At 34.7% G+C, this 18,281-nt stretch overlaps 1 protein-coding gene across 3 annotated transcripts in view; it reads left to right on the plus strand.

Annotated features, from left to right (window-relative positions):
• P4HA1 (prolyl 4-hydroxylase subunit alpha 1) overlaps positions 1 to 18,281 on the plus strand; it is an 88,942-nt gene that overhangs the window by 46,661 nt on the left and 24,000 nt on the right. For 2 of the 3 annotated variants that reach the window (XM_045842309.1, XM_045842311.1), the window contains 4 exons: positions 3,644 to 3,883; positions 5,655 to 5,851; positions 8,115 to 8,291; positions 11,667 to 11,737. In XM_045842309.1, the coding sequence (XP_045698265.1) occupies positions 3,644 to 3,883; positions 5,655 to 5,851; positions 8,115 to 8,291; positions 11,667 to 11,737 (685 nt within the window). Of the gene's footprint in view, positions 1 to 3,643; positions 3,884 to 5,654; positions 5,852 to 8,114; positions 8,292 to 10,563; positions 10,635 to 11,666; positions 11,738 to 18,281 lie in introns of all 3 variants that reach the window. The other variant, XM_045842310.1, reaches the window with a different exon arrangement.

The following is an 18,281-nucleotide window of genomic DNA, read 5'->3' on the forward strand; positions in this document are numbered from 1 at the left end:
TTAAAGTAGTGACCTACTGTCTTTATCAAAAATCCCAAAGTCCCTTAAAACACCCACAAACAGACACAGTCCTTCCTTCCTTCCCCCTTTGCCCAGTCCAGAGTACCGTATCTCAGGAAAGGAAATAGAAGTCCATGGCTCAGGCAGTCCTCTGGTTCTTCACAGTTAGTCCTCTATCTCGACAGGGAGACTTCCCTCGGTTCCCGGCACCCTTGGCTGAGTCGCCGGGATCTCTGCTAAAACCAGGTGGTGGTTCCCCTTCTACAGCTGTGGGGGTCCCTGCTCTGTCCAGGCCTCGTGGTTCTCCCTCTCAGGGCTGCGGGAAGGGGAGAGTCCCCACTCTGCCAAAGCTGCGTGGTTCTCTTTCCTAAAGCAGCACTGTTCTCCTCAGGGCTGCACATGGCTCTCCTTCTCAAAGCAGCATGGTTCTCTCTCCTCAAGGCCGCCAAGTCCGGGTTTTAAATCCCCGCGGCCAATCTTCCTCTGCAGCCTCATTTCCGACTCCTCCCACACTCAGCTTCACATGCCAGAATTCATATCCTTCCAGCTTTACTGGGCTGCCATCATGAGTCTGGGCAGGTGTGGCCCCATGTCCTGGAGCCAGTCTTCTCTGAGCTCCCACGCAGGTGCTGTAGCTTGGGGGATCTGCCCCCAGTCACGTGTTGGTGGGGAAGTTACTTCCCATTCCCCTGGCTCAGAGATGATCACAGCTATTTAACATATCTAAGCGACCAGCCAAAGGCTATAGATATGTTAAATGACCATGCCAGAGGGTAGCTGCAAGGCTGTTGCTATGCAAAACAGATCTCAATGGCCTTGCTCCATTTGTCCCTTCCCCCAACCCACACCCTGGGTTGGGGGATGGAGACATCTTAAAATCTCCTGGACACCTTAAGTTCTGGACCCCATTTCAAATGTCCATTTGGGGTCCCCCCTCTTGGGTGCACCCTGTAACAATTGTGCTTCCTGAATCTGAAGTTCCATGTGTTTTAATTCTGGAAAATTGTCCACCCTTATTTCTTTAAATAGTGCCTCTCCCATGTTCTCTCTATTGTATTCTTCTGGAACTCCAAGAAGACATAATTAGACCTTCTTATTTTTTCTTCCTTGCTTTTAATAGCCCTTTGTACAGTATTTATCTCTCCTCCCTGCTGCAGCTTGGGTCATTAATCCTGTGGTAATTGATTCAGCTCTCTCTTCTAGGTTTATTATTCTCTTTTTATATTATATCTATCTTGCTGTTTAACCTGACCAGTAAGTTCTGATTTCATTGATTGTATTTATCATTTTTAGAAGTTCTGTTTTTCCTGTTTTGTTTTTTTGAGTATCTTACATGTTCTTATTTTGTTTTTTCCCCTTTCCTTAAACATTTTATTCATAGTTATTTTGTATTCTTAATCTGATAATACCAATGTCTGAAGATCTTGGGGGATGTCTGATATTATTTGTGAATAGTTTCTGCTTATTTTGCTCATGGCTCTGCTTATTTTATCATATGCTTTGTAATTTTGGAGTGTGTGCACTTGTTTAGATTGTGTGTGGGAATATTGCAAAACCTGAGATGATTTTTTTTTTTTGTATAGTAGACAGGATCATTGTTTTTTAAAATATGAATATTTAGTTAGATTTCATAAAAATTAAAACATCTGTGCTTCAAAGTACACCATCAAGAAAGTGAAAAGACACTGGAATAAAACATCTAGGGTAGTTAAAAAGAAAGTGAAAAGACAACCCACAAAGTAGGTAAAAATATTTGAAAATCATATGTCTGATAAGGAACTTGTATGTACCATATGTAAAGAATTCTAATAATGAATCAGTAATACAAATCAACCAAATTTTTAAATGGGCAAAGGCTTTACATAGATTTTTTTTTAAATGATATACAGATGGACAGTAAGCATGTGAAAAGATGCTCAGCATCATCATTAGGAAAGTACAAATCAAAACCACAGTGAAATACCACTTCATACTTCCCAGAATGTCTGTAATAAAAAAGATGGACAATAACAAGTTATGGAGAAATTGAAGCCCTCATACAGCTGCTGTTGGGATTGTAAAATGGGCTGTAGCCACTTTGGAAAAGTGTTTGGCAGTTCCTGAAAATGTTAAACAGAGTTACCATCTGACTAACAATTCTACTGCTACATATTTACTCAAGAGTAATGAAAACATGTGTCTGCACAAAAGCTTGTATACCAATCTTCATAGTACCATTACTCATAAAGGCCAAAAAGTGGAAACAACTCAGTGTCCCTCAACTGATAAACAGAATGTAATCTGTCCATACAGTGGACTATTATTTGGCAATAAAAAGTATGCAGAAACCTTGGAAAGTATGGATGAACCTTGAAAACATGCTAAGTGAAAAGGGCAGTCACAAAGACCATATGTTACATGATATCACCTATATGAAATAACTAGAATAGGCGAATCTATAGATACACAAAATAGATTCGTGGTTGTCTAGGCCTGGGATAGGCAGGGGGAGAAAATAGGTAGTGTCTGCTAATGGTTACAGGGTTTCTCCTTTGGGTGATGAAAATGTTGTAAAATTAGACTGGTAATGGTCACATAATTCTGTGAATATACCAAAAGCTGTTGTATTTTTAAATGGGTGAACTTTATGGTGTGTAAATTACATATCATTAAGGCTGTTGGAAAGGGAAAGAAAAGGAGGAGCAGGGGAGGGGCCAGTTGACAGGTTTGCTTCTCTTTTGTCCATTCACCTCTTACCCAGATTATTATTGGTTAGGAGAAAGATAAATGTATCCGATAAGGTGATTCTTGCTGTGTTAGAAAAATCGCATGCTTCAACTTTATTGATGTTTCATTTTGGTTTGATGGCTGATAATTGACTTTTTTTTTTACTTTCTTAATTGATGTTTAAATACAGTTGTCTTCATTTTCCCACCACTATTTTCCCCTGCTCTACCCACACCCACCTCCCACCCTCAATCCTACCCCCCACCCTTGGCTATGTCCATGGGTCCCTCATACATGTTCATTTATGTCCCTTTCCCTTTTTTCCCATGTTATTTCCCTCTCCTCTCCCCTCTGGTTACTATCAGCTTGTTGTTGATTTCAATGTCTTTGGCTATATTTTGCTTGCCAGTTTGTTTTGTTAATTAGGTTCCACTTACAGGTGAGAGTTCTAAGTGAAGTAAGCCAGGCAGTGAAAGATAAATGACATCTTGATAGCTAGGTCCCATGTGCCCTGTTGGCTGTGTGATTCTTGCCATGTTTTATTATCTTATAAATTTCTATGTATAGATTTAACATAATTCCTGCTTTTCCTACCTCCAAGTATTGTTGTGAAGTTCAAATGAAATCTGTATAGTCCCAAATCAGCAATTTTCAACTGATGTGTTACAAGAATTTTTAAATCATGCAGTACCTGACTGTTTAGTCAGGGGCACTGACCTCTTTTCCCTTAGATACACAACAATAGCCATCCAATGTGAATGAATCAAAATTATACCTACTTTCTGTCAGATTGGCAAAAAATATGTTTTTTGGTACGCTGCAGAGTTTTAGTAATTCATTTATGTGTGCCATGAGCTTACAGAGGTCAAAAATTGCTGTCCTGAATAAATGCAGAGTAGTATTAAGAATCCTAAAGTCCCGTGTTTTCTTTCCACAGGAGTAAAGCACAAATCTTTTCTAACTGTGGAGGACTGTTTCGAGTTGGGTAAAGTGGCCTACACAGAAGCAGATTATTATCACACAGAACTGTGGATGGAACAAGCATTAAAGCAGTTGGAGGAAGGCGAGGTTTCTTCTGTTGATCAAGTCTCTGTTCTAGATTATTTGAGCTACGCGGTGTACCAGCAGGGAGACCTCGATAAGGCACTTTCGCTCACAAAGAAGCTTCTTGAACTAGGTATGTTAACTTGGTCTAATACAAGGGTATATGTAATACAGATATATTTGAATATATATCTCATCATATAGCTTTGGTACCTTTTATTTGTTAGAATTCAAGTGCCTCATTTATCAAATATATCCTCTTTCTGATTATCCTCTAAATAAATGGCAACTGCTTTTTCTCACCTAATGGTACTGTGGCAGCGACTGTGTTTCGTTTCTCTGTTGTGTGCTCTTTAGGAATATCAAAATTGAACCTTAGCTAGCTAACTCAGTCGAAAATGTTTCTTTACCATGTTACCATGTTAAATGTTTTTTGTCATGTTTCCTTTAAAGGATGTTTTTGTTAATTGCGTTTCATACTCAAAAAGAGTGATTTGAAATAAATACATTGAAAATATATTTGTCATATTCAAATATTAGAAAAGTGTGATGTCTTAAGAGGTCTTTAACACTAGTATTTTATTAAATAGAGATGTAGCATTTTTCTAAGTATCATTCAGGGACCATGTGCATCAGAATTACTTGGATACTTACTAGAAATGAAAATTCCTTGGTTTCCACCCAGGCCTACTAAATCGGAATCTCTGGAGGTGGAGTTGTATGCTAATTAATTCAGGTGGCCTTTGGTATGTAATGAAGCCTTAAAACTTAAAAAATTAATTATTTTATGAATAGATAAATATGTGTATGTCAGGAGAGTGGAACAGCTCAAAAAGATGGGTCACCTGAAAGTGAACTTTTGATAATTAGGTGATTTATTAGTTGAATGAACAAATGGAGTTATTAATTCAAGTATTCTTTTTTTAGTATTTTTCAGTGATTTTTTTCCTCTTGACCTAAATGACTTTACTTATGGCACAAAAGTTTTAAAAATAGAAAAAGATAGAAAAGAGTCATCCATTCTTCAATCACCCAAAGATACCTATAAGTTTTTTGTTTCCTTGTTGTGTATACTCCCTTCACACACACACTTTTCCCTTCCTTTTACAAAATTAGGCTCATATTGTATATCACAACATATATTGTGAGCAGTTTCTCAGAGACAAGAAATATTTTACAAATAAGGCTAGATTTCCTAAACACTTCAACTAACGTCACAAGTGAAGTTTCTGTATACTGTTCTGCCTTTTTTCTTTGTGTGTTTATGTGTGTGTTTTCTTCTGAATGGGTGGAGTAAATTCTCTTTTCCCTTACTAAAAGATAGCTAAAAATTATGACTAGCAATTCAGAGACAATTAGTGGATTCTGGCTTATTTGAAAATTATATCTTGAGTTTTTCTATTCTGTCTCATTTAGAATTTGGGGGCTAAAATCCACTCAGCCCTCAGAAGTAGGCTGTGTTCTGCATTTATAAGTTATCTGTGGTAAAGGTTGCTTTTGAACTTACACAGTGTCTTTCCCATGTTAATTACATTTCAGTGTCAGAAAAATCTTTTCCATTGCTTAAAATAAGAATGAGAAATATTTTAAAATTTATTTGACATCAAATTGATCATACATAGTTCCTTTGGCTAATTAGTAAGTTCTTAAAGTAGAAGCAGTAATTGCTACTTTGAAGTAAATGACTGGTTCTGTCTCCAGAATCCTTTTTATATGGGGTGACTGTATGTCCTGCTTTACTTGGGGCAGTACTGGTTTACACCTGTTGTTTTAGCATAATAATTTTTACTAATGCCTCTTTCTGGTTTAGAAGGTAAATTGTTTAGTCTTCTGTTTATATTATTGTATTCTGATATTTGAACAACTGTAAGCTTACTCATGGACATGCTTTTCTCTTCTACTAGATCCTGAACATCAGAGAGCTAATGGTAACTTGAAATATTTTGAGTATATAATGGCTAAAGAAAAAGATGCCAATAAGTCTGCTTCAGATGACCGATCTGATCAGAAAACCACACTGAAGAAAAAAGGGGCTGCTGTGGATTACCTGCCAGAGAGACAGAAGTACGAAATGCTGTGCCGTGGGGAGGGTATCAAAATGGTAAAGTGGAAAAGCCAATTGTGTGTGAATGTGTGCATGTGTGTGTGCATAGTTCTAGAGAGAATTGAGTATTTTTATATTTTCCTATATGATCAAAATCAGAATTACTGCATAAAGTTTTATAGTGTGCCACATCACCTTTTTTGTGTCACACTTAATATGCTCCAACTGTTAGTAAAATAGTTTTAAAATAATGCTTGTGAATCATACACCATTACATGTATTCTTGGTAATACTACACTTTTCATAGTTTAAAAGGTGAAGGATCAGATAATTTAAAGGAAGTGATAAATTTTTTCTTATATCTTAATACAAAAGAGATTTTAGCCATCTTAAGTAGAAACAGTACACCATTCTAATCCATCCTATGAAGCAATGAATTCATCTATACAATAATCTCTTCTGGTTTTGTTGCTAGTCAGCCTTGACAGGATTGCTTAGTAAGATGTTTGTCTAGTGCAGAAATATTAAAAATGCAGAAAGACTTTCAAGAGACTTGCAAGACTTTCAAAAGACTTTCAAGAGACTTAAAGATTAAAAACATTTATTCTTTAAAATACTAAAATGTGTCTATAAGTATCACTTTGTTTAATTGTGTATCTATATTTATGTATTTATAACTTGGAGTACCAGTGCTTTAGAATGGTAGTAGATAATAGGCCAAAAACAAAAGCATTCAAATCTGGAAAACAGGCATAGGTTTTTGTGTAGCCTCAGTACTTTTCAGAGCCTTTTTATGGTAATGTGTGTTATGGATAGAGAGTATTCATTGCTTCTCAATGTTAACGGATAATGGAACTCTCTTTTGAGGAATATCACGTGGTACTAGTGTTCACTTGAATGTGGGCATACATAGAAGGAAGTGAAATAGTGGATTTTTAAAGTATTTTTAAGTGTAAACATTGGAATAGTGTGTACCTTTTTCTCTACAACTAACGAACTTCAAGCTGGACTTAACATTTTAGTGTTGATAACTTTTGATACTTGATGACTTGCTGTTGACAGCATAACCTCTGACAGAAGACAAGTAGCTCCTGTCTATGTTGACAGCTTTGAGTGTTTGAAGTTCATGGAGTCCTAGAAGAACATGCCTACTTTTTCTTTGGGAGCTAATGAGTAAAGACAAGGACGGTAACACTTTGTTAGACTCGTGAAACAGTATTTAAAGCTTCACATCTGAATATTTTAGTACCTTTTGAAGATAAGGACTGTTAAAAAATAATCACAAAACCATTATCACACCTAAAAAAATTCACACTGGCTTCATAATATCATCCAATATCTAATGAAGCGATCAAATTTCTAATAGTGAACACATTTTTTATAACTCTTATAGAGCAAAATAGGACTCTAAGTGTAAAACATGACTGCTGATTTGCCAGTTTGTGGATGTGACACAAGATATCAGCTCTGCCCAAAATCAAAGCATCATTTTTCTCAGAATAAATTCATCTCATCATTATACGAAAGATTTATTTGGTAAAAAGCTTCGGATTTTACTCTAGGTAAATAAAGTACATGAGAATAAACATGAATCATTTGTTTTAGTATGTTAACAAATAATTAAAACAAAAACTGATATTATTTCTACTTCATATGACATACTTGTTTAATCAAGAGAAAATCAACCATTCAATAACTTACGTAGTTAATATAATACATAGGTGATTAAAATAAATACTTGCTTTCTGGACCACTCTATTTTAAATACCCAGTAAATAAAAGCACCTGGTTTCTTTAATAAGTTATTTTCTATCGTTCAGAGATACGCATTTTCATCTTTGCTTTAATTTATTATTATTATTATTATTATTATTTTTTTTTTTTTTTTTTTGCCACAAACATCTAACTGGGAGTTATTTAGAAAAACCTGGTTAGGTTTTATTTTACTTTTTAGAAACTTTCTCTTTCTGGGTGTTTCCCAGTTACTCTGTGATGTTTGGAGCAATGCTGATCATTCATTTAATATTTCCATGAACATTTCTTTCGTGTTTATAACACCTGAACTTTTATTTTGATGAGAGCAGGGTTAAAAAAGAAATCCTCTTTTTTTCCTTACTTAAGGCCGACCATCTCTCTCCCAGCAACTAATCATTGATAAAATTTTTTAAATCCTGTAGGTCCTGTTTGATGCAAAATATTTGCAGAGGAACTGTTTCTTTTGTGTCTTCTTCCACAGATAACTCTCTGGATACACAAGCATGATTAGGCATTAAAAATACTATTACTCTAACATCTTTATCATTTTTAACTTTATGTTTAGACTCCTCGGAGACAGAAAAAACTCTTTTGCCGCTACCATGATGGAAACCGGAATCCGAAATTCATTCTGGCTCCAGCCAAACAGGAGGATGAGTGGGACAAGCCTCGTATTGTTCGCTTCCATGATATTATTTCTGATGCAGAAATTGAAATTGTCAAAGATCTAGCAAAACCAAGGGTAAATAACTTTCTTTTTCTCTTCTTAATTTACTATACCTGTGTATCAGTTTTTCCTTTGCAAGATTACACATGATCATTGACGTGGCAGTAGCCCCAGAGATAGAGATATCGTTGCCACAACATAATGGAGCTGTTAACTAAACTGTATTTATACCAGTTGTTCCTCAGTTTGTTATCAATGCAAATAACATATCTTGCAAACAGGATTTTTAAATTAAATTTATTAGGGTGACATTTGTTAATAACATTATACATGAAAATAGGTTGAAGCTTTTAATCATGAAAATTATGGATGAGATTTTTATTTCACATTTAACAAATTTGTTTCAGCATTTTCCTGAAAAATTTTTTTATGTATTTCAGAGTCCTTTAGTTTCAGAGACTAATCAAAAATCAACTTTTTCATTCTTCTGTATTTTTGTCTGAAAGAATACTTGAAGTATTTTTATTCCCTTATAGGCATATTGTAACTAGAAAGTAATTTGGCACAAGCATCCTGCTAATTTTAAGTAATAACATCATAGTTTTCTGACTTCAACCCATAGATTATTTATTTTAATAACAAGAACAATTTGGCCCTGGCCAGTGTGGCTCAGTTGGCTGGAGGTCCCATAAACCAGAAGGTCATGAGTTCGATTCCCAGTCAGGCCACATACCTAGGTTACTGGTTCATTCCCTGGTCTGGACATGTATGAGAGGCACCCAATCAATGTTTCTCTCTCATGTTGATGTTTCTCTCCCCATCTCTTATCTCCTTTTCCCTCTCTCTAAAATCAGTAACCGTGTCCTTGGGTGACAATAAAAATAAAAAGAATGAAACAATTGAACATAAATGCCATCTTATAAACTTAGTGTTTAGTGCAGAAATTCTCTTTTTTGAGAATGTGAGAAAGACGACCCTTTATGCTCTTAATAACCATTAAACCATAATGGTTTAATAACCATTAGCTTGTTATTAAAACATATTTAGTCTTCCTGACAAAAAAAATACAAACTGTCATCACCTTCATAAAGAGATTATTAAGTAAAATGCTAGGCATACTTTTGCTCTTTTATAACACAGGAGTTGGCAAATATCTTCTTTATAGGTCCAGAGAGGAAATATCTTTTAGGCTTTGCAGCCACACAGTCTGTCAAAAACTATTCAACTCTACTGTTGTGGTGCAGAAGCAGCCATAGAAAATGTATGAATGTGGCTATATTCCAATAAAACTTTTATTTCCAAAAGCAGGTGGCAGGCTGAATTTGGCCCATGGGCTGTCATTTGCTGATCCTCGTTATATCATAAAGGTTGAATTTTCTGGGTATCTGTACTGCAGAATGACCTTACAGTCAGAATTTTGTTGTTAAGTTTTACTACTTTTCCAAATTGCTACTTTTTGTTTTTTACCAACGATTACATTTTAAAAAATGGAAAAGGTGGTCTAGTAAATATGGATTCTTTACAAGTGAATTCTTGTAAATTTTTACTTATAATTACATCATATTCTGTCATTCTCTTTTGGATTTCTATTTTGATCCATTAGATGTGTTCAGTAACCCCAGTAAACCAAAGTGTCTTGGTAGACTGTTTATTAAGAGTTAAGGTTTGGAGGCCAAAGTCTTCAAAAGGGATGTTATTATTTTGATCAAGAGATTCAGTAGCAGTAAAAATTTCATACTCTGTTAACCACAGAATCATCCTCCATTTAAAAAAAAGTTTAAAATATTATCTCTGCTGTTATCTTTTTTTTAATGTTTTTGACATTTTTGAGTTTTATTTACATTGTGCTCAGTCCAAGATTATTTTACTGTATATGTAAAATATATATGAGCATATATCTTGAAGTAAGACAAGATTGACCTTGAAACAAATTTTGAACATTAACCTTTGCAAAACAGTATCATCATAAAAAATTAAAATCAGAAGTTTGGAATGAATCTTTAATTGCAAATAGCCATTCTTATAACTAAATTAGACTTCACATTTTAGAAATTTTTCTTCATTGTCACATCCTCTAACCATTGAAAGAAATTTAATTTTTAATCTTTTTTGTGTACTCTTTATTCATGCAAAACAAAAAAATTTTTAAACTTTTTAAAAAATACAAAAACCTAAAGAAACCACTGGCTTTCAAAGCTTAACACAAGGTGACTGGAACCAGTCTGTGGAGTTATTTTCTCTTTTCAGCTTCCATTGTAAAAATCCCAGAATTCTGACTGGTTGGGTAAATGTGATTCATTTTTTTTTTTGTTTTGTAATGCAAGTATTTTGATGGTTGGCTTCACAGCTGAGGCGAGCCACCATTTCAAATCCAATAACAGGAGACTTGGAGACGGTACATTACAGAATTAGCAAAAGGTAAGAGATATGTATGCTGCATATTGTGATCTCTAATGATCGTTTTGTACATCCTACAGGAATTATTCATTTGAAGGAAGTAGGTCATTTTCAGGCTCCAGCTCAAGTCACCACCTGTTTATATACGCATGGATAAACAGCTTTGTGTTTCACAGGTCTTTTCCTTAAACTAGAAGTTGTGTTTTTAATCTTCAATTGGTCTGTTACTTTTAGGGAGTTAACAGGCTTTGCATCTCTCTTCAGGTCAGGAATTAAATATCCAGAAAATGGCTTGTTAGGTTTTTCTTCTTTTTCCCTTCTCACCAAAGGAGGGAAAAAGAAAAAAGAAGCAGCCTGGGTTAGTCTGGGAGTAGTCTTTGTTTTTGCAGCTCTCTCACATTCATAAATGCTGCAGTGAATTCATCATCCTTCGTGGTGATTTTGTTGGCATTTGTTCAAAGGTCTTGTAAAATACCATTGTCATTTTGGAGTAATCTGTATTCCTCCTGTTGGAGTTTTTATATTAAAAAAAATTTGTTGACTTAAAAGTTGGCGATGGAAAGTACAGAGTTATTTTTCTGATCTCTCTTCCAACTGCTATTACTTATAAATTTAGTTGCCTTATACTTTGCCAGAGAGACTTAACAACAGTCTTGTCTTGGTGAGAGTTTTCAAAAATGAATTTAAAAAGACAACTAATTTTTCTTTTGTCATAATATTTAAAGAACATTAAACTTCTAGCTCTGAGAAAGTTCCTGTGAAACCAGTGCTATAAGTCATTTACATACAGCTTCAAATGATTATTTTTTTTTTAAAAAAAGTGAAAGGACAATAAATCTACAACAAAAATTTGTCAACTTGTTTTCTCTTGATTTGGAAGTGGCTTTTCTAATTGCCACCTTTCTAAATGTTTTTGCTGATTTGAAACCATTACCTACCATCCAGACCAATCCGAACCCTTCCAATCACCTGTGGCTTGGCAAAATAAAACAAACAAAAGTCCAAAATTGCCTGCTACGTGAGTAAGTCCTTGTCCTTTCTCTTTTTTTGTAGCTGAGCCGAGCTACTGTACATGACCCTGAGACTGGAAAATTGACCACAGCACAGTACAGAGTATCTAAGAGGTAAGGGAGTAATACAGAGCATTATAGTCATATTTGGGTCATTTTCTTTATTGAGAATCTAATTTCCATAAAATCCATAATATGGTTTCAGAGACCTAGGCTTAGGCTTAGGTATTTGGTTATAGCCATGCCTGAATTTTCATGATGGACTAATAAACAGACATGGTTATGGGGCAGTTAACAGATTTTCCAGGGTAACTTACTAATTTTCAAAATCCCTCCTGTGACTCCCCAAACTGTACCGGCTAAGTGAAGTTGTATTCTCATATTGACGAGGAGTTCCCAAAGACTCTTCGTAGAACAAGGCTAAAGCAGGGGTTTAAAAAATCTCTGGGTCACCCAGCAGCTGTAGGTATTAAGAAGGTAAATGTCTTCAAAGATTATATAGCAAATCTTTTGCAAGTCAGTTGGCTTTAAATTATTTGACTTTCACAATGTTTAAAGAGAATCTACTCAAGCCTGGATCACTGAAATAATTTTTAATAAGAGAAAACTAATTTATGTATATAAGGTGGAAGGAGCTCACAGAACAAGTGACATTGTTCCAACAGAACTCCTTTTCTACTTACTTATTTATGTGTAGAAGGTTTCTTAGCTACCATAAAAGTGAAAATAGAATGATCTTTGAGCTGAATTCAGTCTCATTCTAGCAACAAGTGATATTTATTCACAAATATAATATCTAATTGACAGCAACAAAAATAAGCCCCATCCATCTCAATAGGAACATTTTAATATATTTTCACTTTTTATATTTGATAATGATTGTTTAATCATGTTATTTAGATTAACTGTATTACTGATTATTGTAATAAGTCATTCCAAAGACATTAACACTTATGTGTTAATATTACAGGAAATTTACATTTTATAAATTTCTATAGTTATTTTTGTTGTAGAGAAATATAATATGATTTTTTAAAAAGACTAGGCATAGAAATAAATCACTCTAGGACAGGGCTTCTCAGCCTCAGCACCATTGACAATTTGGATCAGATAATTCTTTGCTGTCAGGGGCTGTCCTAAGCTTTGTAGGATGTTTAGCAGTATCTCTCACACTCACTGGATGCCACTAGCACCCTGTGCCCTGGTTGTGACAATCAAAAATATCTCCAGACATTTCCAAATGTCCCCTTGTAGGCAAAATCTTCACCACCATTCCCAAGGACTCTCTGTGTCTCCAACCCCATGGAGAACCATTGTTCTAGGGTAAGAATAGAATGAAAATGAAAGTCCAAGGGGAAAAAAGAATGGTGTAAAATTGTTAAGTATTAAAAACACTTTATTCATGCATTTTTTAAAGTAGATGATAATGGGCATCAAATCATTATGGTATTTAGAGTCCAGTGGATACATTAAAAAGTAATTTTTCAGAAATTACCACTATTTTCAGTATGACAGAAGTAAATCTGTTGAAACTATTACATTAAAAAAATTTTAGTTGTTAACTAGAGAGTTGTGCAAAGGAGTACATAGATTTTAAAAACTGTTTTAGGAGATACTCCAATAAAAAAAATGGGATATTACTGTGGTACGTCATAGCAAAGGTGCTATGGAGGCTGGACAGATTGTGCTGGTGTGTTTACTTATTCTTTTTGGACAAAGCTGTCTGTTCTTCATGTGTTAACCTTCATCATCCCCAAAAACACATCTTGGATTTTTAACTGTCTGCCCTATACCACTAGCTTCCTTCTTACTTCAGTTAGAAGACATAGTTAGAAGTTTCTGTAGTATGATTTTGATTCAGGAACACTAACAGATGGTAAGGATTTGCAGAAACTAATTTGTATTGTGCATTGTAATTAGCTAATTTTAAGTTAAGCTTAAGCTCATTTTCCATTTTATTACAGGACCTCTTTTATGTCTAAAAAACTAACCTATTATTTGTTACTGGGAAAAAACTTCAGCCATTATATATTTTATCAGAGATCATTGCAAGATTTTTAGGCATTTTTGCTATCATGAGGCTTATAAGCATCCAAATTACCCAGATTTGGATACTTTTAAGAAATGTGTAAAACAAAATTTCATGAGCCTAGTGTTTGGAAAGTCATTTTTGGAAAATTTTTATATGTACAATAGACCTTTTGAAGAAATATCCAGCCCACAGAGTCACTGGATTCTTACCAACAATTAAAAATAATTTTTTTCTTAATTTTATTTTAATTGTTGTTCAAGCACAATTTTCTATCTTTTACTCCCATCCCAGCCCACCCACCCAGCCCTTCCCACCTCCCTCCCATAATTAAAAATAAATTATTTTGGGGAAGGTGACCTACAAATATTTTTCTTTAAGAACTAAATATTTCTAAACATTTTGAACTTACTTTTTAAATATTCTAATTGTATAGTTTGAGGAACAATTTTATTAGATTTTTGAGAAAGGTACAGCTGTACTTTATATTACATATGGCAGCAGAAAACATGTAATAGGTTAGCGTGAGAAGTATTAGAAGACGGAGTAACACCAGAATAAATTCACCCAGTCTTGGCAAAGTATACAAAATGTGTGTGTGTGTGTGTGTCCAAGATGACCTAGTAAAAAAAGGAGTTGCATAGCAAGTGATTTTCATCTTTACTCTTTGGAAAATTGTTCAGCAGCCCTTTTAAAAATGTATGTTGAAAGAGAGGGTTTTAATTGTTAAAGAGGAATTTACTCCATAAAATGTCCAATACATTTAACATTGTAACAAAGAAAAAGTTTTTACTATCTTCAGGATTTATAGTTATGTTGGGATATTTTCTACCCATCACTGTAAATATGAATTTTGAAGATTCCTACAAGTGAAATAAATGAGTATTTTATGTTTTTTTCATATATTATACCTCTGAAATAGGCATCTCAAATGCAGAATAGAAGAAAGAATTTGTGTATTTTTTAAAGATTTTATTTATTTATTTTTAGACAGAAAGAAAGAGAGGGAGAGCGCATCACTGTGTGGTTGCATCTCACATCCAGCCCAGGCATGTGCCCTGATTGGGAATTGAACCAGTGACCCTTTGGTTTGCAGGCCAGTGCTCAATCTACCAAACCACACCAGCCAGGGCAGAATTTATGTGTATTGAATTAATTAATGTAACTCTTTTGCTCTGGAAACATCTATATTTGAAAGGGTCAGAAGGTAATTTCAAATATCTGTATTTTGAGAAATTTCTAATTACATCATTTTCTGGGGAAGGAAAAATATGTTTTAGTGTTCTAGCAAATAGAATCTTCTTTGGGCAAAAGTATGTGTGGAAATCCATTACTGTTTAAAAAACAAAAAGTTTTTATTTACTTTATTGGCTCTGAACTTTTGGCAAGTCATCTCTGTCTTTGCCAATATTAAAAAAGCCCTAAAAACTTACTAGAGCTAGTTAATGGAGGAGCTAATAATTCTGGCTAAATCAGAGGAATGGAATTTTAGTTTTGAAAGGTAAGCATTCAGTTATGTGCACCAGATATCATATATTGAAAGAATAGCCCTGGCTGGTGTGGCTCAGTGGATTGAGCACTGGCCTTGGAACTGAAAGGTTGAGGTTGGATTCCCAATCAGGGCACGTGCCTGGGTTGCTGGCCAGGTCTCCAGTTGGGGGCCTGTGAGAGGCAACTGGTCGGTGTTTTTCTTACACATCACAATGTTTCTCTCTCTTTCTATCTATCCCTTCCTTTCCCTCTCTCTAAAAGTAAATCAGTAAAATGTTTAAAAAAAAAACAAAACGCAAACCACTGAGTACTAGAACAACCCTGATTTCTGATTGTTTAATTTAATGCAGGAAAAAGAATTCCAGATCCTGAAAAAATAGATAGTTAACATATATCACAATATCATTGTGTCCACTGAGTTTTTAGCAAGGTTGTAACAGTGTAAATTCAGAGCTAATTTTTTTAGACTATCTGATAAGTCTTCAATAATGTTGAAGACAGATTAGCAGTAATGGTTTAAAGGTGGGACCCAGATGAATAAAGTGTTTTAAATGAATGGAGTTTATTAGCTAAGAAGATTATTATATTTTGAAGGGGTTTTCGCATGAAAGTCAAATGAAGTAACTTCCCATGTATCGGTAGAATTAATTTTCTTTTCTAGTGACTATAACAGAACCACAATTAAGATAATAGTGTTTTTAACCTGCAGTTATTAATTACTTTAACTGCCAAACTTCAAACCTTCCATTGAGATCATTTATAATATAATAAGTGCCAATTAAATCTTTTTTAAAAATTTAAACAATTGAAATATTTTTGCCTCGAAGATTGGCAAAGATGAAAAAAATTGATACTGGCAAGTATTTTATGAAATGGGCACTCTCATAAACAGTTTGTGGGAGTATAAATCTGTAGGTTTTATTGGAGGTCAGCATTAAAATGTGAAAGTCATCAAGCAGTTCCACATCTAATAATTATCCTACAGAGATATTCCCACAAGAGTACAAAGATGCACAGAAATTTTTGTTACAGTATTGTTTGTAATAGAGAAAAAGAAATAACCTCATTTAACCAGTGCTTTATTGATAGACCTTCATGGTCATTTTGGAATTAAATGCATTTTTATTTTAAAAAGAAAAACAGTAGTTTAAAAAACAATGAGGACTGAGAATGTAATGTGGTACAGATGCTGTGGAAAATAGTCTGGCAGTTCCTCAAAAAGTTAAACATAGGATTATCATATATATGATCCCGAAATTCCACTTCTACAGGGTCTGTACCCAAAAGAATGGAAAGGTGGGACTCAGATACTTGTACACCCATGTTCACAGCAGCATTACTCACAACAGCCAAAAGGTGGAAGCAACTCAAGTGTCCTCTGATGGATGAATGAATAAACAAGATGTCATATATACCTGCAGTGGAATACTGTTTAGCCTTAAAAAGGAATGAAATTCTGATACTATGTTACAACATGGGTGGACCTTGAGGGCATTGTGTCTAGCTGGAAACAGTGGGGAATGGTTGCACAATTTGTGGTTGTACTTAGTGCCACTGAATTGTACACTTAGAAAATGGTTAGAATAGTAGATACTGTCCTCTGTATTTTACCATATTTTTAAAAGGTGGTTAAGACGGTTAATTACATGTTACATGCTTTTTCACCATGATAATTGTTTTAAATGAGGCAGTGCTATATGTATTGACCTGAAAAGATGTCAGAACTATTTTCAGGGGGGAAGGTGTATGTGTATATTGTGGTGGGAGATTGGAAGGTGCGTGGATTCCTGTTTTTTTGTTTGTTCGTTTGTTCTTTAATTCTCTCTCTGTTTATACAGAGGGAAAATGTTGAGATACTATATAACTTTTTGTTAATAGTGTTTACCTGTAAGGAATGGGACTAGGAAAGGGACTTCATATATTTTTGTATTGTTTGAAAGTTTTGTATTTCTTTTTTTATTGTTGTTCAGTTACAGTTGTCCTGCCTTTTCCCCCATTGCTGTCCCCTACCCCGTTCCCCCCACTCCCACAGTCAATCATCCCCCTCATTGTCCAGGCTATTTCTTTTTAAACAGTTTTATTGAGATACACATATGCCATCCAGTTTATTCATTTAAAGTGTACCATTCACTGGCTTTAGATATATTCAGAGAATTGTGCATCCATCAGTACAATCAATTTTTAACCCAAAGGACATTTTCATTATCCCGAAGAGAAATTCTGCACTTTTTTGCTGTAACCACCCAATCCTCAGTCTTCTCCCACTCAGCCCTAGGCAACCACTAATATCCTTTCTGTCTTTATGGATTCATCTCTTCTGGATGTTTCCTAGAAATGGAATCATATGATATATGGTCTTTTGTATCTGGGTTCTTTCACTTAACATAGTGTTTTCAAGGTTCATTCATGTTGAAGTATCAGTAGTTCATTCTTTTTCATGGCTGAACAAATATTCCATTGTATGGATATACCACATTTTATCTATCTTATTCATCTATTGATAGACCGGATTATTTCTACTTTTTGGCTATTACAAGTAATGCTGCTCTGAACATTAATGTATAGGTTTTTGTGTGAACATAAGTTTAAATTTCTCCTTTGTGTATACCTAGGAGTGAAATTGCTAGGTCATGTAGTAACTTTGTGTTTAAACATTGGAGAAACTGCCAAACATTTCCAAAGTAGCAGCATCATATTATATTTCCACTAGTAATGTCGTGGGGTGGGAGGGTCCAATCTCTGTATGTCCTCACTACTTGTGATTGCATCTGCTTGATTACAGCTGTCCTAGTGGGTATTACACTGTATCTCACTGTGGTCTTGGTTTGCATTTGCTGGGTGGCTAACGATATTGTGCATCTATTTTATGTGCTTAGTGGAAATTTGCATATTTTCTTTGGACAACTGTGTATTCAGATCCCTTACCTATTTTTAAATGATCTTTTATTGAATTGCAGTAGTTCTTTATATAGTTTAGATTTGCAGACATTTTCTTCCATTCTGTGAGTTGTCTTTTCACTTACTGGATGGTACCCTTTGAAGCGCAAGTTTGGTTTTTTATTATGATGTCCAGCTTATTATTATTGCTTGTACTTTTGATATTACTGCTAAACCACGGTTTAAGATCACAAAGATATA

The sequence above is a fragment of the Phyllostomus hastatus genome, unplaced genomic scaffold, assembly GCF_019186645.2.
Source record: "Phyllostomus hastatus isolate PE091 unplaced genomic scaffold, TTU_PhHast_1.1 phas_contig_38, whole genome shotgun sequence".
NCBI classification, from domain to species: Eukaryota; Metazoa; Chordata; class Mammalia; order Chiroptera; family Phyllostomidae; genus Phyllostomus; species Phyllostomus hastatus.